The 27,017-nt window shown below is 40.2% G+C and overlaps 2 protein-coding genes across 4 annotated transcripts in view; both read right to left on the bottom strand.

The window, feature by feature from the left end:
• The window catches only part of MAP3K3 (mitogen-activated protein kinase kinase kinase 3), a 73,168-nt gene extending 66,810 nt beyond the window's left edge, over positions 1-6,358 (bottom strand). For both annotated transcript variants that reach the window (XR_006416398.1, XM_044447247.1), the window contains exon 1: positions 6,017-6,358. Coding sequence is in view for 1 of the 2 variants with exons in the window: in XM_044447247.1 (XP_044303182.1) it covers positions 6,017-6,020 (4 nt within the window). In the remaining variant the exon portion in view is untranslated. The remainder of the gene's footprint in view (positions 1-6,016) is intronic.
• A 605-nt stretch (positions 6,359-6,963) lies between these two features.
• DCAF7 (DDB1 and CUL4 associated factor 7) lies at positions 6,964-23,013 on the bottom strand. Of its 2 annotated transcripts, XR_006416413.1 has the most exons (8): positions 22,549-23,013; positions 21,765-21,923; positions 15,992-16,103; positions 13,997-14,115; positions 13,352-13,561; positions 10,834-10,951; positions 9,050-9,466; positions 6,964-8,143 (listed from the first exon to the last, which is right to left on the bottom strand). XR_006416413.1 is itself a non-coding variant. In XM_044447374.1 (7 exons), exons 1-7 carry the CDS (start codon positions 22,684-22,686, stop codon positions 9,294-9,296), a joined length of 1,029 nt encoding a protein of 342 aa, XP_044303309.1. In that variant the 5' UTR covers positions 22,687-23,013; the 3' UTR covers positions 6,964-9,293. The 2 variants fall into 2 exon arrangements, 1 of the variants encoding a protein (XP_044303309.1); XM_044447374.1 differs by having other exon boundaries at positions 6,964-9,466.
• Between the last annotated feature and the right edge of the window lie 4,004 nt (positions 23,014-27,017).

A 27,017-nucleotide genomic window follows, 5' to 3' on the forward strand; every position in this document is an offset into this window, starting at 1 on the left:
TAGAAATGTTATAATAATAATAATAATAATAATAGTAATAATAATAATATCAAGAGTGTGGTTAATGTCAGAATGTGATAAAATGGGGTTGTATGTACTCGTTTGCCTGGTGTGGAAATTCCAGATAGGTTGAAATCAGAAGCTGCTAGCTTTCACAAGTGGAATTTTCCTCTCCTCACTGTCCTTGATCCTTCATGAAGAAGCCAAAGGACCAGTTAAATATGCACAATTAACCTCCTCCTTATGGAGGCTTTGAGTCACCTGTGTCTAATGTTTTTTTCTTTTAAGAAAATTTCCCCATTTGATCATGGACAGGAAGTTCCAATTCTTGGCAGTCCTTTTCTGGGATGAAATCACACCAAATAAAGTTTTGTTTTGTTTTTGTTGTTTACTATATAGCCACAAGATCAAGAAAAAAAAAATGACACAAGCACGTTCTTTTAATAAAGAATTTAGTATAAGCATGCTTATACTAAAACTACAAAAACAAAAATGAAGCGTTATATTTCACAAGGTTATGAACAAAGATGGAGAAGCAGATTTTGTTACATTTTGACAGTAAAACTGTTGTCCAATATCCAAAAGATCTGCAAGTTCCGATCAGTGATACTAAAGTTAATCCTGCCCAACAATCTTTGTATCAGCATGCCTATGTGTAATCATAATAAAACACTGTCCTAATATGTTTCTTTTACTACCATCCTAAAACTGATGTGGAAACAATTAATGCTTTCATGATAAGCAACTGCAACAAGATGATTCATTCCGAGATCATAGACTATTGCTTCACCATATACAGTATATCACAGAAGTGAGTACACCCCTCACATTTTGTAAGTATTTTATCTTTTCATGTGACAACACTGAAGAAATGACACTTTGCTACAATGTAAAGTAGTGAGTATACAGCTTCTGTAACAGTGTAAATTTGCTGTCCCCTCAAAATAACTTAACACACAGCCATTAATGTCTAAACCGCTGGCAACAAAAGTGAGCACACCCCTAAGTGAAACTGTCCAAATTGGGCATTAGCAGCCATTTTCCCTCCCCGGTGTCATGTGACTCATTAGTGTTACAAGGTCTCAGGTGTGAATGGGAAACAGGTGTGTTAAATTTGGTGTTATCACTCTCACCCTCTCATACTGGTCACTGGAAGTTCAACAAGGCACCTCATGGCAAAGAACTGAGGATATGAAAAAAAGAATTGTTGCTCTACATAAAGATGGCCTAGGCTATAAGAAGATTGCCAAGACCCTGAAACTGAGCGGCAGCACGGTGGCCAAGACCATACAGCGGTTTAACAGGACAGGTTCCACTCAGAACAGGCCTCGCCATGGTCGACCAAAGAAGTTGAGTGCACGTGCTCAGCGTCATATCCAGAGGTTGGCTTTGGGAAATAGACGTATGAGTGCTGCCAGCATTGCTGCAGAAGTTGAAGGGGTGGAGTCAGCCTGTCAGTGCTCAGACCATATGCCGCACATTGCATCAAACTGGTCTGCAGGGCTGTCGTCCCAAAAGGAAGCCTCTTCTAAAGATGATGCACAAGAAAGCCCACAAACAGTTTGCTGAAGACAAGCAGACTAAGGACATGGATTACTGGAACCATGTCCTGTGGTCTGATGAGACCAAGATAAACTAATTTGGCTCAGATGGTGTCAAGCGTGTGTGGTGACAACCAGGTGAGGAGTACAAAGACAAGTGTGTCTTGCCTACGGTCCAGCATGGTGGTGGGAGTGTCATGGTCTGGGGCTACATGAGTGCTGCCGGCACTGGGGAGCTACAGTTCATTGAGGGAAACTTGAATGCCAACATGTACTGTGATATACTGAAGCAGAGCATGATCCCCTCCCTTTGGAGACTGGGCCACAGGGCAGTATTCCAACATGATAACGACCCCAAACACACCTCCAAGACAACCACTGCCTTGCTAAAGAAGCTGAGGGTAAAGGTGATGGACTGGCCAAGCATGTCTCCAGACCTAAACCCTATCGAGCATCCGTGGGGCATCCTGAAACGGAAGGTGGAAGAGCACAAGGTCTCTAACATCCACCAGCTCTGTGATGTCGTCATGGAGGAGTGGAAGAGGAGTCCAGTGGCAACCTGTGAAGCTCTGGTGAACTCCATGCCTAAGAGGGTTAAGGCAGTGCTGGAAAATAATGGTGGCCACACAAAATATTGACACTTTGGGCCCAATTTGGACAGTTTCACTTAGGGGTGTACTCACTTTTGTTGCCAGCGGTTTAGACATTAATGGCTGTGTGTTGAGTTATTTTGAGGGGACAGCAAATTTACACTGTTATACAAGCTGTATACTCACTACTTTACATTGTAGCAAAGTGTCATTTCTTCAGTGTTGTCACATGAAAAGATATAATATTTACAAAATGTGAGGGGTGTACTCACTTCTGTGATATACTGTATCTTCTACAGAGCTAATATGTGATTATAGATTTGTTGATATTATTCACAGTAAAACATGCATTGCCCCAAAACAGAATGCTCTAAAGGAAGCATAACTAAACCCTAAGCTTTTCTAATAGTTCTAAAATCACATCTATGCAAATGGTTGCAGATTAAATGCAAGAAACAAATGGTAGGAGAGAATATCTTGGCCCAAATCCAGAGAAAGATAGTCATGTTTATGTCAGTAAGAAAAGTTCTGACTAATATATATCCCATTAATTACACCTGGATTTTAGTTATGAAATTTCTTTTGATTGTGACTTTTGACTTTTGAAATGTAGTACTTTTCCTATTACTCTAGTACTATTGTGAGTGATCCAGAACATAAGACAATATGGCTGAGCCATCTTTGGGGGTTTTGAAGAACACTTCCCAAGACTTAAATTGATAAAAACAAAATTATAAATAGAAAGGTCGGTCTATGATATTAAATAGTTTATGAAAAGCTAAACTAGTCCACTTCTCTGTTTTATGAACAACTAAAATTCAGACCTGCATAGCCTTAAGTATACATTTGCAAGAAATGCATATTGTTATGGGGGGGGGGGTTCCTGTGACCTGACAAATGTCACGGATCAAGTTCATCCTCTCAACCGTGTTTCTAACTGTACCAATGCTGCCAAAATGACTATTAATGAAGCTTGGCACCTGTAGAACAGTGCAGAGAGGCAGTGTTTTTGTAAGGTCTCCAGTAGGTCTAGGGAAAACAGTTTTGCTCTGTGCTAGAATGATGAAGTTCAGGAAACATTTTCCATGTTTTAAAGCCACTCTCCACTTTGTATCATTGATAAAAGAACAAGTACATACAAGGAAAGCTACTGCACCATGTCAAATGTTTATTTTGGTTAAAACTTAAAAGCATAATTTCTTGTACAACAAGGATGCAAAACAAAAAAACTAAACAAGCAAGAGCAGGAACACTTACAGAAGAACAGGAAGTCTCCAGACCAATATGCTGGTTCAGGAAAGGAGAACTGAATAGAACTCATTTTTCTTACAAGTAAATATTGCTACCTATAGCAAAAACTAGGTGATTCATTTCAGCCACATGGAAACCTATTACTCCTGAATGAACGTTGTAAATTAGAAATGTCATGAACAGAAAGAAGCAGTGGTCAAATAAACAAAATTTACAATAGGTTAACAGTATGTATATTTTACTCCAAGTCATTCCCACTTAACATTCCCATTAAGGCTTAATTCCAGGTTAATTTCAGGTACACAGCAACTTATACACAGGGAAGGAAAAAATCAGCATGGTTTCTACAAAGTGAAATATAATTCCATTCAACTTCCGAAATTTTTTGATCAAAAAACGTATGGATAGGATTTGATAGACATGAATCAGCAGAATTTCCATAAAACATTGACAAAGCCTCTCACCATAATATCCCAAATAAATATAGCAGTCATGAGATAAGAAGCCCTTCTATGCATCAGTAACTGGTTAAACACTTATAGGTTTCCCACAGGCAGCCACACAGTGGTTGGCCATTGTGTGAACACAAAGTTGCACTAGATTAAGCATAGCTCTTTTTATGTTCTCAGCAAACAGAGAAAGAATAAACAAGCAATTATCATAATGGAGGAAAGTAAGTAGTGGGCTTCCTCAAGGATCTCTGCTTGGACTGACATTATTAAAAGTCTTCGTAAATGATCTAGTATTAAAAATGAGCAATGGCCAAGTTCTCAGAAGATGCCAAATTCCTTATGATAGTATGAACCCAGGCAGACTGGAAAAAGCTCCAGAAGTATTTCCCTTAACTAGATATGCAACAAGAGGACAAATGAGGCTCTGTGTAAGTGATACACAATGGGGCAAAAGTCATAATAAGTCCTGTGAATTGATAGGGACTAATAATGAAAAAATATCTTGAGGCCATGGTAGCTCAATGAGAGTGTTAACAATAAAAAGGAAAATTAAATTTTTTGGATATTTAGGGCAGGGAATGAAGACAAACTGTCAGCAGTGAATTGGCTTTATAGAAGTATATGTACTATAGATTAAGAATGCAGTGTAAAATTCTAGTTATTTCATCTCAAAGGGATATAACACAACATAAAAAATAGAAAGGGGCAAACTAAATCATCATGAGGTCAGAACACCCTTCCTACAAGGAAAAGCTTAGATTTTCTAGTTTAAAGATGGGTCTACTAATGGGAAACATGATAGATAAGACAGGGTATGAAGGAAATTGACAGAAGTTTGGGCTTAACTGAGCCAGTTTTGTCACTGGAGGTCTAAGCAGCTTGCATGGCATGCAGAATATTTTTTTTTAACCAACTTTGGCAGATATACCCAAAGTCACTCCTTACAGACAGAAAAGACATGGGTATTGATTATCATTGCTATGGTAACCTTCTGATTGTATGACTGAAATACAGTGTGCTGGGGATGCCTTAGAAGACTGTCCTGAAGTTGGGCAGTTATGCTCAAAATATAGCTGGAAGATAACTAACCAACCCCAGGTGCTGGAGCATCTATTACTGGTTTCTGTTTCATTTTGGACACAATTCAAAGTATTGATCTTTAAAGCCCTTCTCAACATGGGGGTTGAAATATCACCTACCTCTATCAGTCTGCCTGTACATAAATGCCATTATAACATGCCCCAGTGAATGAGGTATTATGCATGGTAAGGCCACAAATGACATACAAGTTGGAACTTGTAAATAGCATTTTTACCACAGCTATTACCTGAAATTATGAATTCACCTGTGCAGCCCACCCTGGCAAGGTTCTTGAGCTGATGGCAGTCAACCAGCTCTAGGCACTCTTGGATGAGCCTGATTATCTGGATTCATTTCAGTCATGGTTCAGGCCTAGTTTTGTCACAAAAACAGCTTTAATCACTCTGCATGATGTCCCATGAAGGGAAAGAGACAGGGGAAATGTCCTTTCATAGAAATTCCTATGATCATAATGTGATCTGAAGTGTCCTGTTTTTCAGTTCTAAGTTCATATCCTTTGCACCTGGCTGGCGGGTAAATTTTCTAGGAAAAAAGCAAGTCAATTCAACAAATGTGAAGTCTGCCCACTCCCGTTGTATAGAATCCATGTACCCAGGGCTTTTAACAGGCTTATATTCAAATTTCCTCCAACCTAGCAAACCATCCTGCTACCATATCCAACCCTATGGTATATCCTAGCTTCCAAAAGAAACACTCACCCTCACTTACCTGACACAAATGAATTCACATATAAAGGGATAACTGTAACTCAAGGTATCCACAACCTTCCTCGATAATACTGTCCTGCATCAAAACAAAGCCTGCCGCTACTCTGATAACATTCTGACTTCCTCCCATGATGTTCCTTAGAGATGACCTCTGCAGGCAAAGGGTGCCTTCAATGAAAGCGCGCGCACAAATTCAGCAACCTGCAGAAAGAATACTGCTGCCCCCCACTTCCCTAACCGAGCCAGCCCTACCCCATCACCGCCCTGCTTCCTTCCTCTCCTGATGTTGGCACGTCCTTTTCCCGAGGTATTAATCTCGCACCCCCTGCCTAAGATCCACTCTTGGGTCCAACGCAGAGTTTTCGGTCTCTTACCCATCCTGGCGAAGTGAGTGGGCCGGTGTGTGTGGGGTACTCGGGAGGGTACTCGGCGCCAGAGAAAATGCGCGCCGTCACTCGGCCGGTCTCCCCCTCTTCTCTCGCGCCGTCTCCCTCCCACCGTCCGTCGGCCCGTCCGTCCGTCACATCAGCCACCTCCTCCGTCGCCGCCTCATTCCAAGGATTTGGCTTCAGCCGCCCTTTTCAGCCAACTCCGTTTTAAGGCCCTGAACAAGCAGTGGCGACGACTCCTCCCACACCCGCCTTCCGTCGGGTCTATTTCTACTACTTCTTTCAGCGACAATTCTTTAACGCCGAGTTTCTAAGATAAACTGCGACCACGCATGCGCAATGCTTCTCTTCCTCCAGTACAGGAGAGAAGCGCATGCGCACTCCAAAACTAACGGCGGCTTTTAGCAACAAATTAAAAAAAAATGTGTAGAGGGCGGCTTCGTTTGGTCGAGCATGGTTTAGAGTTCTGCCGACGTTTTACTCTGCTTGAATCCCAGTGGCCACAATACCGCAAGTGTCAAAGCTGTAATATGTATAATGTCCTAGAACAGCGCACATTTGGAGTTACCAATAGGGTGGCAATAACAGCTATTCTGAGCCTTCTTCCATACAGACTACTTGGCAGAAACTAATCATGTATCATGCCGCTGCTCAAACTCTCTTAATTTCTTCCCAGGTTTACTGGAGTTCAGCTCCCCAAGAAGTCTGGGAAGGGAGGGAGGAAAATGTGCAAATGGCACAGAAAAGGGATTCCTCTGACCATGGGTAATACATTTCTGAGAAAGTAGCTTTATCATGCTATTTGATTTTTTTAGGAACCATGAGTAGTTGTGTACATTTAAGGCATGAAAAGTGAACTTTTAGCAACATAAAAACCTGCTTGGCTATTATGTCCCCCCCCCCCCCGGCCCCCCTTACACCACCATGAGTAATTTAGAAACATTCCATTTTATTAAAATGTAAGAAAGGCAAAATACACGCATGGCAGTAGGAATGGAACAAACTAAAGTATATAGAGGAAGTAAGATCAGTATTTTTAAAAGTAAGATCAACCTTCTAAAGAGTCCAGCATTCTACTTCAAAACTTAAAAAAAAACTGCTTTAAATTTTTACAGCATTTCAATACCATTCCAGAGATCAGGTATTCGAAATTAAAATCAATTTCATTGTAATGTCCATAAAAATCAAAAGGGAATATTGCAACAAGTTAATCATTGTCTGCCACATAAAGGGAAGATTAAGTTCAGTAACAATTTTGCCCAACAATATTGGGTAAGAAAATATATGCAACGCTCTCAACAAAAGAGGAGAGGAACTTAAGTCAGTGCTATTGCTTATCAGAAAGAACAAGGAGACTTCAAACTTTATACAGTCATGCTACAAGTTTCACATCTTTAGGAAATCACACTGGAAGTACACAACATAAGCTAATGTTTTATAGTTTAGTACAGGTTAGTAAAAAAAACCCAGTTTATAATATAATTCATATCCTGTACACAAAGGACAGCTCTGTTCATTTTCACACAGATACCACAAATTCATCACTTGACCAACACTGCTTTGCAAGTGTATTATAGACCTGAATGTCTTTGTTCCTTCACTGAGTATGTCTTTATGCCCATCATCTGCTTCCCCTTGACCAGTACTGTCCAGCTCATTTAAAGAAATTAAACAGGACAATTGGATTTGATCTAGTCCTGTGATGTTTGGGATTATCAACAATCTACATGTACTGTTATGTCCTAACTACTGAAGGGGGGGCAGGGGGAGGGGCACACATGAGAAAGATGATGAGAAATTCAGTCAGTTCACTCTCTCTCCCAGACTTTATGTTTGCCTTCAGGTGAGACCAGTATTGTTTCAACAAAGACATTTATACATCAGTTACCACGTTCCCCCACTATGTACTCAAGTACTACAGAACAAATAATCAATAGGTTCATCATATTTCCTTTCATCTCATTATGTACATCACTGGTGGTTACATCTGAAAAGGTACTCTCACTACAGCTCCCTCTTCCAGTGCTTCATGTTATTCATGTTATTGTGGAAAAATGGTCTGATATGCAAAATAGTCTGGTCTCCTCTCTGAAAGTTGGGGAAGCCATCCTTCTGAGAAGTGAATAGAAACAATCACAAGTACATTTATTTTAAGAAAAGGGCTATCACAAATAAACAACTGATGCTACAGAAGCTTCAGTGTGCACCTTGAGAAAGTAAGAATAAATATACAAATATACCTAGAGAAGCTTGCATATTTGATACTGAAAAGAGAGAGAGAGAGAGGTCGTATTAAAGTTCAACAAAACACTGCCACTGCATATTAACAACATATACAAGTCTTAGACTTCAACTAAGCTTATTTTTATATCTTCAGGGATGAATTTTGCATTATTTGGGATAAAACTCACGGCTGAGATAAATGGGATACAAGTTTCTTTTAAAAGGATAAATGCAGTACTTCTAGGAAAATGTTTGTTGCCTCTTGGGAGTCATTAAGATCATATGTGGCTGAAGTAGTTCATTTTAGTGAGGAATATAGTTTTAGAAGGCAGTGCAGAACTAGAGATTGTAATTACATGCATTTGCACACTGGTACTACTTTTAATATCAACAACTTTGCACTGTGCAAAAGGCAAAGCAGAAAATGGATCATTGCTCACTAAACAATGGAGTATCAAGCTGAAGCTTCACTCCAAAATATTTCTGCAAGATGCATTCTGGTTCTGCAACATTTACAAGTTCCTGCTTGCAGCTGAAGAAATTTTACTAGTAACAGACTTTAGTTGCAAAGAACCCTTACAGCACTAGTATTACAAGAATTATGAACAAGGTCAGGGGTACAGAAGCAGGAAAAAAATTACAAAGTTAGCATCATATCCCATCTCTAGAACTTTAAGCAATTTTTAGGCATCTACAGCAAAACCAAATGATTTCTGCTAGGGTGTTACTTGCTAGTCAGCTCCATTGCTCAGTTAATACAAACACTCAGCACAAATGGCTGTCATATATACATACCTTTAATTGAAAGTAATAATAAAATCCCAGGTTTGAAAAGCTCAGCATTTCCCTGCATTTAAGTTATGGGTGAGGAGGGGCGGGAGAAGAAGAAAGGTAGTCAGTAATTAATGCCAGTTGTGAGTTTTCCTAGAACAAGTTGGTAAGAGCTAGTGGCACTGTTTCAATGCAGTTTTGTTCTTAACTTTAGAAGAGGAGAAAGACTACCATTCTGTTCCATTTTTTTCCCCACGGCCCAGCCGTTTTACACTCTCAAAATTTCCAGACAGTTGTTGTAGCAGATAGCTATCCAGTCCGGCTGAGTTGATGCCCACTGTACATTATTGATTTCCCCTTCTGCTGTATAGGCCAGGATTGGGTCTTCAATGGCACGAGGCATTTGCTGGATATCCCAAATAAGAGCTTGATGGTCATCAGCTGCCAAAGGTAAAAAAGCAGAATTACAGATGAAAGAAACCAACTTTCCCCAGAGATATATTTTCGTCTGTGTACTCAAAAGTAAAACAGATTAAAAAGTTCAAAGATAAAAAAAACTTAAAGTATGTAGTATAACTTTTACCCATTCATACTTTCTGCCCCTAACACTATAGTTTGCATGCCCTCTCTTTTTCTTTCTTTAAAAGATACATAACTTGTATTTAAGGGAAAATACTCCCTACAGCAAAACTTAAAAGCCACATATATTGTGGTGGGCAGCAAGATTAAACTGCTACAAGACAATAATCTGAAAGTTATTTTATGTACGCTTCTCACAGCTTTCTTGCAGAGAAATTGCTAAAATTAAAATGTCTTATTCTTGCTGATTATCACCATTATCATCATTGCATGTTAGCTGAATAAATCAGACCTAAACTAGTCATGTGTTACCTGCAGATATGCAAAGATCCAAAACATTTGGTTGGTCCTTAGAATGTTTGTTATATGCAGCTAGAATTTTGTTTCCAGATTTTTGTTTTCAGACAACATGCATGCATGCATGCATGCATGCACGCATTCATTCATTCACATCCTGTCCTTTTCCTACAAGGAGCCCAAGGTGGCTTACATAATTCTCTTCTTTTCCATTTTATTGCTACAAGAACCCTGTGAGGTACATTAGGCTGAATCAGTGACTGGCCCCAAGTCATCCAGCTGTCATTCAATTCATGGCTGAATTGAGACTAAAATCTTGATCTCTTTGGTCCCAGTCAAACACCCCAATATATCACACTCTGTTCACATATCACAACAAGAATGACTGTGCTGTTTCTAAGGCATATGGATTTTTGCCCTAACATACTGGTCATATAAGTTCTGACAGCAACGTAGTTTCTGATCTCCTTGCTCCATCCTCCTGCTCTTGCCACACAGCCCAGCCAATCCTGTGAGCAAAGTCCCCTTCTGCACTGCATCATTCCTTATGAAGCTTAGCTGCCTATACCTGATTGGTCCACTAAAGATGGGTTCTCCCTTGATGAGCACTCTTAATCTGATTTTGCAGCCAACTGGGGATCCACCTAAAGGCTGCACTATCAATCCCACTTTTTGCAAATTTGATAATTAGGATGTCATCCTTCATTCATTCATATACTCACTGCCAAATGATAGTAATGATTGTAGTACTTCTTATAAAATATATATGAGTTGGGGTATAGCTTAATTCAGTGAAGCAATGACATTATTTTAAAAAGTGGGTAACTCATAAACCTAATTCAGGAAAGCACAGATCTAGGAAATTACCCAACAATTCCTTGGCATGAAAAATCCAAATGAAAGAATGAATGACAATAATTATCCATGCTTACCTGCTGTGCAGATATGACAAGAAGAATGTGGTGCCCAAGCAATACCATTCACACATGCTCTGTGGTTGTTCAGCCTGGCCACGGGAGTACATGGAACTCTGACATCTAGAATGACGACCTTAGAAGAGGAAACAAGTAATATGAAGATGAAAGCTAATAAATAACTTTGCAAAATGAAAAAACCTAAGTTATATGGCTCTCAAGGAGCTATGTTTAACTAATTAGTGTCTTCAAAACACAAGACACTGCACCTATATCTTATCAAATAAATACATCCTTTCCATGCACAGTGTCTTACCGAAGTATTCACCACCTTTAACTTTTCCACATTTTTATTGTGTTACAACCTGGAACTGAAAAGGATTTAATTGGCATTGTTACCACTTGATGTACACAAGATGCTCAACATTGTGAATGTTCTAAACATTGCAATTGTGACACAAAAGTTAAGTAAACAAAAGCAAACTGCCACTTGTTGTTTGCAAAAGCATCCACTCCCTTTGTTGTGAGATGCCTAAATAAGCTCTGATGTAACTCACTGCCTGCAGAACTCCTATAAGTAACTGAATGGAATCTATCTGTGCGCAATTTCAAAGGCCCCAAAGTATGTTGGAAAGCATATCTAAACAAACATATCTAAACAAGCATAATCATCAGAACAATTCCAGGATGAAGTTGTGCAGAAACATCATTCTGATTTGAATTGTAAAACAGAATCCCAAACTATGAACATTTCCTAGAGCACCACTGAACTCATTATTACAAAATGTCTCAACTACGACTGTGTCAAAGTAAGGCTATCTAGCAAAATTCAGTGATGGAGCAAGAATGGCATTACTCAGAGAAGCGAGCAAGACCCCAGTGGTAACTGCTGAGAGAGCTAGATACACCAGCAGCTGCAATACAAGAACCACCTATCACCTGGATGCTCAACAAAGCTGGATTTTATGGAGGAATGGCAAGAATGAAGCCACTGCTGAAACAAACCCATATGAAAAATGAATTTGCAAAAAGGCATTTCAGAGACATAGCACACTTGGAGAAAAAGGTTTGATGAGAGTAAACTTGAATATTTTGACCTTGCTGCAAAACACTACATTTGGTGTGAACCCAACAGTGCTCATTGCTCTGGGAACATCATTCCCATGATGAAGCAGGTGGCAACATCATGTTGTGGGTATACTTTTCCACAGCAGGGACTGGAAAACTGGTCAGGATTGAGAGCAAGTTGGATGAAGCCAATTATAGGGCAATTCTAGAGGAAATCCTGTTTTACTAGGCAAAGGACCTGGTGCTAGAGAGAAGGTCCACCTTCCCACAGAACTCTAAATGCACAGCCAAAGCAGCACAGGAGTGGTTTAAAAATAAGAATCTAAATGTCTTACAGTGACCCAGTCAAAGCCCAGATCTCAATCTGATTGAGAATCTGTGGCAAAACTTGATGGTCGCCATCTAACTTAATGCAGCTATAACAGTTTCGCCAGGAAGATTGGGCAAACATTGCAGGATCCAGATGTGCAAAGCTGAAGAGACTTATCAAAGAAGACTCACTGCTCTAATGGCTGCCAAAGGTACATTTATCAAATAATGGTCCTGGGGTTTGTAGGCTTTTGCAACCAACAAGTGCCAATTTGTTTTTGTTTACTTCATTTTTGTTTCACAATAAAAAATGCTTTGCGCCTTCACAGCATTGAGTATCTTGTGTATATCAAGTGGTAATATTGCCAACTGAAACCACTTCAATTCCAGGATGTAACACACCAAAATCAAAACAGGTGAATACGTCTGCAAAGCACTGTAATACAACAGAATACTATATATCTGCTGTCACTGCGAAAGAAATATGACAGTACCTCCTCATCAGCCAGGTTACAAAGAAGTATAAGTCACAAGTCAAGGAATAAAATATTATGTCTTATTAGCATGGTTTACATACAAGGCATTGTCTCTTTACAATTTCTTCCTTAAAATGGAGGTGTCACTATGAAAGCTATTTATTAATTCCAACAACAGGCTCCTCTTTGTCACAGCATACATGCTCAGAAAGAAGTGGACTGGTCACTTTAGTCTATTAAATCAGCCTCATCAATGATACAGGAGCAAGCTCACACAAAGCATCTCATTCTCAATATGACACCATGAGGATAATTAGTAGCCTTCCACTTACTTATTGTGCCTACCAACAACTCAGTATGGCTGCTCTCCCTAGTTTACAAGCATATGACATGCACATGGTGGGCATGTCATGAGCGGAGCCAGCTGGAGCCGGGGGTCAGACTAGATGGCCCAAGAGACCCCTTCTGACTCGCTCTGTTTCTATATGCACCTGACTTCTATGCATTCTCACCTTTATGGTACTTTGTTCAGAGAAGAGGGCTGTAAGAAATTCCTGAAGCAAATGTGCTAGCCCCATAATTTTCTGCATGTAGCTAGAAAACTTGGCTACCACAACCAAGAATCCAAATAGTACTGCCCAGGTACAAAGTGAACTGGCCACCATCACAGACTTCTGTCTCACCTCCATGCCATCCATTGCCATTGTTGCAAGATAATTAGGGTCTTGTTTATTCCAGCAAAGACGGAGCAGAGGATGGTGCTGAGGATCCTCATAGATAATAGTGCTGTGTTCCAAGTGCCGCAGGTCAAACATCCTCACTGAGCCATCAGCGCCAACAGAAGCAAACATATCTCTCCCACCTCCTGCACGGCTGAACGCAATATCATACACCTGCTCAGACACCAAAGGCAGAGAAAAATGGAAAAAGAAGCATGACGATGCTGCCTCCCTGACTAAGATTTTGGCCTTACCAAGCTTTATCATGCAAATGGAGATGTACTACTGGCACATCAGACAATTTCTTTGTTTAGCTTAGAGAAGGGCAATGCTGATACACACATGGACAGTAAATCATAGTCACCTCTCTCCTTGTGAACTGTCTTAGGAGAAATCTCTCAGGACTATTATATCTCCTTCTCAATGCTTTAATTTGTTATATTCACTTCTCATAACCAGTGAATTATTATGAAGGGAGAGATGAATTCATTTCTGAAATACTAGTGCCACCCTACCACAACCTTCCTTATTACTAATCCTACATTTCAGACTCAAAGAAGTTTCCTTGTTGCTCCAGCCGGGGAAAAGAAGAGGGAAAAAGTACATCACCTCTTTGTCATGGGCAATCAGCTGAGTCTTGACATGGCCTGACACCAAATTCACTCTTCCCAAGACTTGACCAGTCTCCAAACCCCAGATAGTACAAGTAGTGTCAATACTTGAGGTGCCTGCGACGGGAGGGAAAAACCCACATATATTAAGAATTCTTCTTAGCCTCAATAAACATATGAACCATTATGCTATATTCATAGTGTTTAATCTTTAAAAGGTAGACTTCAACTGACTCCCAGTTCTTGCTCTACAGAAAACAGCTTGAATGTTTTCTGTAGAGCAACTTAAGTATTAACACATTCCGTTGTGAGACACAAGTGTGATTTCCAGGATATTTTTTAAAATGCCAATTCTGAAATCTGTTTTCAATCTAAGTACCCAGTTTTTAAATAAGAAATGGAACACATAATCCCATGCAATCTATTTAGGAATAACTCCTATCAATTTCACTACTAGGAAAATGGGTATATGATCACAGCCTAAGGGAACAATCCTATCATCCTTGGTGTTCAGATTTCTTGATCTGAGGCTGGAGAAAACTGGGGAACTGGAAAACTACCCACTGTGCAACTTCCCAGAAATAACTGCTACTCTTCCAGTTTTGAAAAACAATCAGAGAAGAGGAAAGAGAGGAAGTTTTGGTAAGTTGGGAAGGGAGGAAACTGGAGAGGCAAGGACATAAGCTAGCCTGAGGGTTCTCCAGCGTCTTTCATTCCTACTCTGAAATGACCCAGCTGGGCAGGCAAAAAAGCCCATACAGTATAAAATGCAGGGTGAGATACAGGAAAGCAAAGATCACCTTCATCACTCCTCCCACTCTGCACAGGATGGCCATAAGTCTCAAAGTTCAAAGGCTTACTGTCACTAAGAGGGCAACCCTCTAAGGTTCCACATTGCCTAGAATAGCACCTAACCACTTAAAGACATTGAACTAGGGGTGGTCACAAGGCTAATCAAATGTATTTTATTAATCAGTCAAATATTGTTCAAATAAAAGTTGAACAGCATTGTTAGCACTGTTACAAAGAATAAAGTCAATTACAAAATAACTTACGAATCAATGAAATTAAGTTCTAGTAAACTGTAATCTATTACAGTATTATGTAAATTGATGTGAATAATAGTTGTACTTTGCTTTTGTTCTAGAATCTCAGCAATATGCCAAACTGTTAATATTAACATTAAATGGGTGGGAGGAGTGAGGGAAATAAGGTGACATAAAATGCATGGGTTTTGACAATAGTTATGGTAATGAGCAAGAGTTGCCCACTCCTAAATTAAGAGAATGAGAGAAAGAAATGGGGCTATTTGTGTAGGATTGAGACAGACCCTAGGGCTTCCTATCATACTTGCCTAGCAAGCCAAGAGGAAGTCCCCAAACATTTGCAGAACGAGGTATGTGCAACTGGCAACCTTGCTCTTGATTAGGTGCAGCAGCCCAAAGGCTGCTGCAGGTGACATGCGAGGGGGATGCCCCTTGTAGTAACACAAGGTTTATCAGCAGTGGAACCCAATGTGAATGAGCGCAGTATCTCTCTTCCATGCCACATGTAGCAGCCATTTGGAAGAAGGATGCTGCTTGAGCAGCACATGGGTCTTGACTCCTGGCAAGTGGTGATCATTAGATGTAGGGACAGGAAAACACAGAAGCATGCATTTTGGATGATACAACAAATCAAACAGATAAATGAGCCAAATCCTTAACTGATATTGTAATTTGAGAATTACACGTTTCATGGCTCTGAATGTTTGCACAATACCCACCCACACACACTTTTTTTTGGCTGGCAAGTAACCCAAACACAAGTGAACAAAGCAAATTCTTCCAAGTTAGGTTAAATTATTTCAAAAAAGGAAAGTTACCACTGGAAACAGCAAAATTACTCTCCCAATATAGCAATCCATTGGCTTAAGGTTAATTTAAACTATTGTTGTTATCTGCTTTAATCACTGTACTACCACCCCACTGTCAAATTAGTGTTTCAATCTTGCCTAGTAGATAAGGATCCACTTCATTCCAATCAAAGGATGTCAGCGGGGCACAAAAGTCAGAATTCTTATTGTTGTTCAGCAAACACTCTAGCCTTGTTTCTGTTTCACCCACCTACAAGAAGAAATATATGTGTATGTTGGTCATCACACTGAATCTGCTTGCTTGCTTATACATGTATAAACCCTCAAGAAGTGCATTAAAGAAAAAAGTGAAAAAGCTATTTGCATCAGAATTTTCAGGGATTCTATATTATTCTGAAAGGAAAAAAATGCTACTCTGTTGGTTAAGACTTCTGTAAGTCAAATTGAATTTGACCAATTGAGCACAACACTTAACCGAAATATGCTCTCTCATAATTTTGTTCTGGACTGTAATCAGCCACTCCCCAACTGTAAATTCATGGTAAATCTGAAAAGCATAATGGTTTTGTGAGAAATTTTCTATTGATAGATGGATTTTTAGGATAGCTTCAATTAAGAAGGTTCTGAGAAACTCACATAGTGGGATGGCAGAATCATGCAGTACCACTTTTGATGTTTTTTATCTTGTAAAATGTGGTATATAAAATAGGGAAAATATTGCCAACTTCCATGTTTGTGAGGTCAAAGAAGTCAATAGATGTATGTTGCTTGAAACTGTAAATAAGTCAGAATGCATATATAATCTTTATTTAGCAGTGGGGGCAGATATTAAGCTTGCATGATCTATTTTGCTACTTTATCAGAATATCAAAGTCCACCAACCAGAGGCTGGTGCAAAATTGCATTCGTGTGGGTCTGTAGATACTGTTCACAGTACAATAGCTGTGAACAATAGCTATGTGTCCTTTTCACATAAAAAACTACATCAAAGACACAGGTCCATTCCTCAGTATCAGGGTGGATTTGATTTAAATCACTCATAAGTAAGACTATATTTAAATCATGGTTTTGCACACATGCCTACTTTACATGTAGGTAGAGGAACTTCATTAAAATATACCCAAACTGGGTCTCTCCTATGGTCTGCTGTCAATGTAGGTTTTCTCCTCCAGGGAAAGAATAATATAATATAGCTTAGAGTATACACTAAAAGATCCAAGGACATGTGGAGTATTCTGCTCATGAGGGCTCACTTTCATTTTTACTGCTTGCCCCACCCTCCTCAGCTTCTTGTGCAGATCTATTCCACTCCCAACAATCATCTTCTATTCATTGAATGTTTTGAAACTTAGCGCTTAAGAGGTAAGGGGGTGATTCTGAGTACAAAAATTTGCAAAGGAACGATGGGATTTAGGTCTCTTTCTCAACCCTGTGTTTCTTTTGTACCATTTTTTTGCTGTGAAGAAGAGCCATGTGATTTCTGTAGATACAAATTCACATGTTTGAGAACTGTAAACCAAGCATCTGTGATAATACCTTCCAGACAGAAAAGTTGCCCAATGATCTTACAGAAAACTCTGGAAGAGCATGACATTGTGACGGGATTAATGGAATTCATTTACCAAACAATGTAAATATTTAATGAATATACAGCCTCATGGTACATAATTAAAAACTAATCCTTATTTCATGATGAATAACCTTTGGACCATAATGTATCTAAATAGAAAACTACCTTTAAATAGATTTTTCCTCAAAAAATTATTTTTAAAAATCCCATTTAAATAAAAATCCAATTTAAAATAAAAAATCGGATTTAAATTTCTAAAATTTATTTAAAAAAGCATTGATTTTTATCCACCATGTTTTGAATGCTGACATCACAAGATTTAATGTACTTCTTTGTATGGAATCATATTTTGTTTGCATTGTAGATTTTGATTTTATTATGGCACAATGGGGAGGCAAATGAATAAAAGCATGCTTTCGAGAGAACAAGCTTGCTGAAATTTCATGGTGCAACTGATGAACTCTGTCCTCCTACAACCACTGTAGACTATTTTTATCAAATATTTCAATGGTAATGAGCTTCTAAGTGCCTATTAATTTGAGTAGAATGGCTAATTATGCATATTTACAATTATTGTTTTAGTATTTATATATATTTACAATTATTACAATCAGATCTCCAGAGGGAATTCCAAACTGGTAACCTGCTTGACAGCATGCTGTAATAAAATCACAAGAACATATTCATTTATTCTGGTTCCTGACTCCTAGCCAAGAAGATCAGAGGAAGCTGCCCCAGCTAGACTAGCAACTATTTGACACAAGTAACTAAGATCCCAGAGAACTCAAGTGAACACAGAGAGTAAACTATAGTTTGGTGAGGGAGATCTAGAAGGAGGTCCCTTTATTCCCCCTGTCCTTCCTTTTTTCGTTTTCTCCTAAGTTCTCGCCCACTTTGTTTTTTCATTGTAACACATTCAGTATCACATTTACTGACTCTGTTGTTAACCTTCACTAAAGATAGGAGAAAGCACTGGTTGTTACAGCAGGCCCAGTTAGAATCGAAAGGCTAGCAGAAAGAATGGACCAAGAAGACTCCCCAGTGGTGGTGACCTGCAGAGTCTGTGCAATGTTTATTTTCTTGCCTGAGGTTAACATGGCCTACATGTGCAACAAGTACAAGCTAGTAGCCCCGCTGGAAGAAAAAGTAAGAGCACCACAGCAGCACATGTCCACCCTCAAGGGAATAAAAGATGATGAAGAGTTTTTAGATAGAGCAGTGGAACTGCAACAACTAAGATTAGTACAGAAGCTAGAAATGCAACAGCAAGTTGAGGCAGAAGAGGAGAATCCTGAGGGAAAGAAAAGTGAAGAGGAAACTCCCTAAAAACCATTAAGAACAGAAGAACTGGAAGACCCTCTGCACCAGAGGGAGCAGGGAAACTATGGAACTACTTTCAGTTACTCAAGTATGAGACTAAAGGGCAGCCTACAGTAGAACTACAAGTTATCCCATGCAAGAGGCTACAGGTCAACCGAGTAGTGGCAATGATACCAAGGTTTCATTGGTATTCTTATAATATGAAGGCTTACAAGGAGGAGGAAGAGGAGACCACCCACCACCACCAGTTGCGGGAGACTCCTGTTGCATGGGATGCAAACAAATATGCCATGTATGCTGTCTTGCTGCAGGGCAGATTAGTGATATAACTGAAAGACTGCCAAGGCTCATAACACTCACTGACACATATCCCTACCTTCTTATTATACATGTAAGAACAAATGAAACTCCCAAGTGGAGCTTTGAAAAAAATCATATCAGGCTTTGGAGCTTTAGGATAGAAAGTCAAGGATTTTATGGCCCAATTTATTTTCTCTTCAATCTTTCCAGTTCCTAGAAGAGGAATAGTTGGTTACTGAATCAGACTCAAAGAGTGCTCATCAATTGCCCCTTCTCAAACTGAGGACAGTTAACAAGTGTGGTACCGCAGGGTTCAATCCTGGGCCCAGTGCTCTTCAACATTTGTATTAATGATATGGATGTGCAGGAAAGCCTTATCAAATTTGCAGATGACACAAAACTGGATGGGATACCCTGGAAAACAGATTCAAGGTGAAAGAAGGTTGGAGTACCGGTCTGAAAACAGAAAGAGTTTCGGGGGGAGGGAAGCATGCCACGTTCTGCAACAAGGAAAGAAATCAAGTACATTTTTTACAAGGTGGAAAATCTTGATGTCATCCTTACTAAATCACTGCATTCCCACATTTTCCTAAGTGTCTTTTCTTTTTTCAGACTTGATTTGTGTTAGCTTTTTGACTTTCAAACTGACTGTTTAGTGCCAACTTTTCCAACATAGATTGGAATACAGGAATTGGTACACATGGAAGTTACTGGGTAGTTGGCAATGTAGCTGTTGCTGCTCTGCTCTTTCCTGATTGCCCTACCAGCATATGTTCTCACAATACTGTTCCTTCCCTCATTACTTGGAAACAGCTGGAGCTGCACTTTTTCTTTTCCCTGCTCCCCACAGGTGTAGCAATAACTTTTATTTAGTTTTGTTGGTATATTGCTGCACAAACATAATAAAAAGCTGGAACCTTGTAGTGCAGTTCCTTCCATTATAATCAACAGTTTCTTGACTTGAAATCATTTTAGATTGCCTTAAAGTCAAAGTGTGCAAAGCAAAATCTGAAATCAATGGTTTCAAACTCATCTGCCTCCTGCAGCATTCTAGTTTTGCTTAAGTAAATTATTTTTTATCTTATTACATTGTACTTATACCCCGCCTTATTTCTTTTTGTGAGGAACTCAGGGCAGCTTACGTAGCTTCATTTTATCCTCATAACAACCACACTGTGAGGTAGTTTGGGCTGAGAATCTGTGACTGGCTCAAAGTCACCCAGTGAGCTTCATGGTCAACTAGGGGCTAGAACACAGATGTCTTGGCTCCCCGTTCCAGCAAATGGGCATGAGGATCTCTTGGCTCCCCATTCTAGCACTCTAACCACCACACTGCACTGGCTTTCAAGTAAAGGCAGCAACTTCCCCTTTCCAACTTGCCTAACCTCCTTCCTCTCAAATTCCAGTGCTTTGCGCATTTTGACATCATATTGCTGCATAAAAACAAGATCTGCAAGTAATTTAAGTTTTTAGTAGATGCACTAGCACACTTTTCCTGCTTAGTTACCTTCACTCCCTCCAAACTAGAACTTCTGAATCAAGAATGGAAGAAACGAAGGCAGACAAACACGGTTAAAAAAAGATGGGGTTTAAATTATAAAGATGTACTTGACCCTGGAGCTAGGCCAATGGTAATCCATAGGGTGGGTGGAATCTCAGCACAGCATTTACACAGAGCAGCAACTGTACCTGTCGTGAATCTGTATGCTTAAAGAGAAGGTCTTTTTATTTTTCTCTTTCCTGCCCAACACACACTTTTCTCTACTGACACAGTTGTATGTTGTTGTAGTTTAAACCAAGCATAATATTACAGATGCTTAGTTTTACAGTTCTCAAACCTGTGGATTTGTATCTACAGAGATAACATGGCTCTTCTTCACAGCAAAAAAATGGTACAAAAGAAACACAGGGTTGAGAAAGAGACCTAAATCCCATCGTTCCTTTGCAAATTTAAGTGCTATGTTCCTTAAGTTCCTTTGCAAAATTAAGTGCCAAGTTCCTTACCTTTTAAGTGCTAAGTTTCAAAATATTTAATGAATAGAAGATGATTGTTGGAAGTGGAAAAGATCTGCACAAGAAGCTGAGTGGGGGGGGGGAGCAGTAAAAATGAAAGTGAACCCTCATGAGCAGAATACTCCACATGTCCTTGGATCTTTTATAGTGTATACTCTGAGCTATATTATATTATTCTTTCCCTAGAGGAAAAAACCTACATTGACAGCAGACCATATGAGAGACCCAGTTTGGGTATATTTTAATGAAGTTCCTCTACCTACATGTAAGGCAGGCATACGTGCAAAACCATGGTTTAAATATAATCTTACTTATGATTTAAATCAAATCCACTCTGATAGTGAGGAATGGACCAGTGTCTTCAGATAAATTACAGTTAATGTAATAGTCATAACATGCCCATTTGTTATGTTACCTTCAAAATGAGAGATTTAACACGTGTATTGCTCTTCCTGCGAGCCATATTTTGAGGTACAGCAATATGATGTCCCTTAAACTCCAAAGCACATTTGGAATGTTTTGGAAATCATACCTCTTGGAGCAACTTGTATGCCAAAGATTCTTCATCAGCAGGAATTACCACACAAAACTGTTGTATTTGAATACCACCCAAAAAACACTGAGTCCTCTGCCATTCATAGCAGCTGGTCAGCCCAGCCTCCATATTCCTGGTGACACCAGGAAAATACCTTCTACAAGCCAACTTACTCTCCACACACGCAGGTAATCACCACTGGTGGCCAAAAGGTCAGGATAAACTCCCTTGGTATCTGGGATCCACATGAGTTTGGTAGTAGGATATGGATGATCAAAGGTGTTCCTGCAAATGAACTCAGAGCTTTCTTCATCCAACCCAACAAGTTGAACCTAAAATAAAAAAATACTGCCAATCATCTTTCTGTCCACATAGTACTGTTTTACAGAGTCTTACAGCCAGTGGTCTTAACCTACATATACAGAAATATGAGGAAGCCCTCTTTCAAAAGAACCTCCTTTGCATGCACTGGAATATTGGATTTTCCAGGGTAAATTAACACACGATTTCTATTATTATTAAGGGCAAATGGACGAATACGTGTACATGCACACATGTCCCAACCACCAGAAACACTTTCACTGTAAGAGAAACAAAAACTATGCAGAGGCTGCTTCTTCGGTCATCTTTCTATCTCCACACCACGATAAAGCGTTAGTAGTTCAATGGTGGCTGCCTGTCACGCAGCTTTTAGAGCGCTCTCCATGCCCACCATAGAGGAGGACGAAGAGCCAACCCGAGGTGTAAGCAAGTTCCAGAAGCAGTTTGGCCAAGCCCCATTTCATAGTCACTTCGAGGAGCTGGGCCTGCAACGGCTAAAGACCAACTGAGGATTATTTGATAGGAAGCAAAGAGCTGTACTGCTCGGTTCGGTCGGTGGATACGGAGTCGGAGCAAACCCCGATCGCTACCCCTCTCGTGACGCCTTCCCGCCCACTGACCGGCTGCACTGCCCACCTTATTATTGTATTCTTCCACGAAGCTGCCGAGCGCGAGCCTGAAGCGCTTGTCGGGCCTGACACTCCAGTTCATAGCATACACAGTCCATGGCGCCTCGTACTTGTAGATCTCCTTGCGCTTCCCGTGCAGCGACATGGCGGGCGGGAAGGCTCACTCCGATGATCCTTCCCGAGCTCCCGTAACAACAACCTCGGCAGCCGTTCTTCCCCTCACACAACGACTACGGCGAAAACCCACTCCTCCACCGAGCCTTTCAAACTTTGACCTTTCATTGGCTATTTCCGACGCCCTTCAAAAGCTCCCCGTTTCTCATTGGCTTCTTTCAGTGCTTACTTGTTCAAGCCCCCAAAGGAATTAAAATACTGGCCATCATCAAGATGCTTATTAGTGAGAAAAGTTGTCGCTCTTATTTAAAACCCGCCTCTCCGGCCAAATCTGAGTATTTGCGGGGCTGATTTAATACCTGGCAGCCATTGGAGAAGGAAATTGCTCGGAGCATAGAGACAGAATATAGATTCACGTTTCCGATATTTTAACTTCCTGGTTCCTTTTGTAGCCTTTAAAAAGCAAAGCCTTCTTCCAAGGCAGACTTGCGTGGAGCCCACGTTACTACATTTTAGGTGCCAAATGCCTTTTTAAAGGCCTTTCAAAACATTTTTCTTTTAAAGCTTTTGCTGCATTGTCTGCTGGGGTGTGTGTGTGTGTATTTTTAGGATGCTCCTGTGTAAGCGCTCTGAAGAAGAATTGGAATAATAATATATCAGATTTCTAACAGATTTTTAAAAATCCTGCCCTAAACAGATTTCACAATACAGCAGATTTTATTATATTCTGATTTAGTTATTTCCTGTCGTCGTTACATTTTGTCGTCTTCGAACTATGGTGATCCTATGAATGCATGCCCTCCAAAATATTCTGTCCTTGACAGCCCTACTCAGCTGACTTGATGACATGTGATGACAGGATATAAATACATAAATCAGAATATAATAAAACTTGCTTCGGTGTGAGGCTTGTAAGACATTCTTAACCAGTTTTAGACATCTAAAATAAACACTAATGAAAAAGTGTGTAGAACTTCTGGTGAGTATTTTACGAATCATTTTTTAAAACCCTGTTTCTTGTATGGAAATATTATTATAGTGTTTTAGATATTTCTAAACACGACAACACTAGATTACTATATTGCAAGGTTATCATAAATTTCTCAAAATATGGTGATAGTAACATGGACTACAATGCAAATTTTCTGTAGACTAATATCATCACCTCTAACCTGCAGTATGAATGCTGACTTTCATTTCCAAGTCATCGTAACACAGTATCTTTCAGCCTGTTCATTCCATGTCCACAATATGTAATGCAGTTATAATAATACTTACCCATGGGAACAATAACACTGGACTACTCTGCAGGGCTGTCACAAGCCTCTCAGCCACAGACTCTCCCTCCCACTGCCACCTGAAAAGTAGGAATCAAATTATTTATGGTATTTACAATTGCAACACTTTTAAAAAATATTCAAAAACTAAAAGAAAAAAAAGAATCATCCTTATGTGAACTAAAACCTGAGTAAGTTAGAGGATGAATTGTTGGATTTCTCCATTGTATCCTATGAGCAGTTCTGTGTCTATTGCCTCAAGCAAAAGAAAGAAGAATTGGAAGTGACCAGGAAGTCCTGTGTCTCATCCATGGTATTGCCCATCTAATACTTTTTAAAGTCTATGAACTGAAGCATAATTCCTCCTAAGTATGCATATGACATTCCATTTCCATCACTGTGAAGGAAGGCATTTGGGGAAGTGATTGTTGGCCAGATCCTACCTTCCCTGAGAGCATGAGGACACTTGCTGTAAAAATGAATTGGCTCCAGATATATGTTGGTAGAAAGGCTTTGTGATAGCATGTTCAGGGTTGGTTTATTGTAGCAACAATAGAGAGTTGTAACACTGGAACATTAAAGACTAACAAATTTATTCTGACATAAGGTGTCATGCACTTCATAATATTCTATGCATCAGGTGAAGTAGGCTGTATTCCATAAACGTTTATGATATAATAAATGTATTAATCCTTAAGATACCACAAGACTCTTTGTTGGTTTCTGATAGATGGCTACAATCCCATTTACCTGGGATTAAATCCCATTAAACTTGGAAGTAGGCATGAACAGACTTGCACAGTATCTTTCACCTCCTCTCTCCTTTCAATGGGCAGGTTGAATAAAATTTCCCTGTGCCTGACAGAAGATGAAGGCCAACAGGAGTGCTGTGTTTCTCCTGCTCACCCCATCCTTTCCCCGCACTCCCCTTGGCATATCGTGGTTGAGCAGTGTGCAGGTGCTGTGCTTGGTTGGTCTCCCTCAGAGACTGCATTGCACTTCCACCTCCTCAGATAGCATGCTGCTCTCCAGTGTCATAGTACATAGGAGTGTGGCAATAAATCAGTGCCTGACCCTTCCCAAGATACAGTTGGGGCTAGGAAAGTTGCACAGGGAAGACAGTGGGAAGGGATACCTCCCATCCCATTTTCTCCTTTCTCCTGGGAGGAGGCGGAATGGAGCTGAGGTGCAAAGGCATTCTGTTTGCCTTCTTCCCAGGGAAGCAAGATCAAGTGGCTGATTATTTTGCCACACTCTCCTGCCACCAACCTGACAGCTGGCTTCCAGCAAGCAGTCCTGCTTTCCCTCCTGCACTGGCAGCAGTCTGGGGGGAAATTGATGACAGCCATGCTTTGCAAGGTGCCATCAGTTAGGGACCCTTGGCCAGAGCCACAGTGCTTTTTTCTATTCTGGCCAATGTTTGAAGCTTAGCATATTGTTTGGTTTCCAACAGTAGATTATTGTATTATCCTACAGCAACCTATGTGTGACTGAAGTGCAAGTGCAGTATCAAGAACAGTGCTGGGTTCAAATGATTTGGGATATTGTGCCATCTGAACTCAGTCAATGTCTCTGAGTACCACCTGGTTCAGCTGTCACAGGTATGCTAATTTTCTAGCTGGTAGGCTGTGTTGTAGTTAAAATAAAGGCAGCTATTTCATAAAGATTTTAGTGCATTTACCTTATTCCTAATTTTGAGGACAGATTGAACAGCATGAGTATGTATGTTCCCAGACTCACCAATAATTAAGAATTAACACATCTTAACTCTTGCTGCTCCAAATTTTAACTTGCCTTCCCACAAAAAGGATAATATGACATAAGCTGGTCTGTACTGTCTAACTTACTGTTATTTTAGGTAGTATGCTATGATTTTACCTGGCTTCTTCTCACTCCCAGTAATGCTGGTATAGGCAGGCTAAGTAATATTCTTCTTTGGGCATCAATAATGTATTCAGAGTCTATTTGGCACATTGCACTTTAATGTACAGAGGGGTGGGGTGCATATTGAGACTTAATTTTGGACCTTGTTCTCCTGCTGTAGTTTCTCACACTTTTGACTAGAAGCATAAGCCATTATTCTGCCACCCATAAGTGCTTTTCAAGCTTCCCATTCAGTTGAACATGAGATTGTGGATCCTCCATTGAGGGTAAAGTAATTGCTCAGTGCAGAGGCAATTTGCATTTTGAACTCATCATTTAAGAGGGAGACACTAACTCTCCACACACTTGAGGGTTTACAGTGTGATCCTATATACAGATTTAAAAGAACCAGGGCATGGACTGAGATGGCTATTACACCTATGTAGCAGGCCTTGACATGCTGGAGGAGTGGGGAGAAGATTAGAAAATTGTCTAGATGAAAGACATTTTGGTGGACTAATACACAAAGGTGTAGTCCTTCTCAGTGGGATTTAGTTTGTGTTGTTGTTGTTAGTTGTGAAGTTGCATCTAACCCATTGCGACCCCATGGGCAACATTCCTCCAGGCCTTCCTGTCCTCCACCATCCCCCGGAGTCCACTCAAGCTCACACCAACTGCTTCAGTGACTCCATCTAGCCACCTCATTCTCTGCCGTCCCCCTTCTTCTTTTGGTATCAATTGTTCCCAGCATTAGGCTCTTCTCCAGGGAGTCCTTCCTTCTCATTAGGTGGCCAAAGTACTTGAGTTTCATCTTCAGTATATGGCCTTCTAAAGAGCAGTCAGGGTTGATCTCCTCTAGGGCTGACTGGTTTGATCGCCTTGCAGTCCAAGGGACTCGCAGGAGTCTCCTCCAGCTCCACAATTCAAAGGCCTCAATCCTTCGGTGCTCAGCCTTCCTTATGGTCCATCTTTCACAGCCATACATTGCAACTGGGAAAACCATAGCCTTGACTATATGCACTTTTGTTGGCAGGGTGATGTCTCTGCTTTTTAATATGCTGTCTAGATTTGCCATAGCTTTCCTCCCAAGGTGCAAGCGTCTTTTAATTTCTTGGCTGCAGTTCCCGTCTGTGGTGATCTTGGAGCCCAGGAAAATAAAATCTGTCACTACCACCATTTCTTCCCCATCTATTTGCCAGGAAGTGAGAGGACCGGATGCCAA

Source organism: Varanus komodoensis, unplaced genomic scaffold, assembly GCF_004798865.1.
Source record: "Varanus komodoensis strain SLA01 unplaced genomic scaffold, ASM479886v1 scaffold51, whole genome shotgun sequence".
In the NCBI taxonomy this organism is placed as follows: Eukaryota; Metazoa; Chordata; class Lepidosauria; order Squamata; family Varanidae; genus Varanus; species Varanus komodoensis.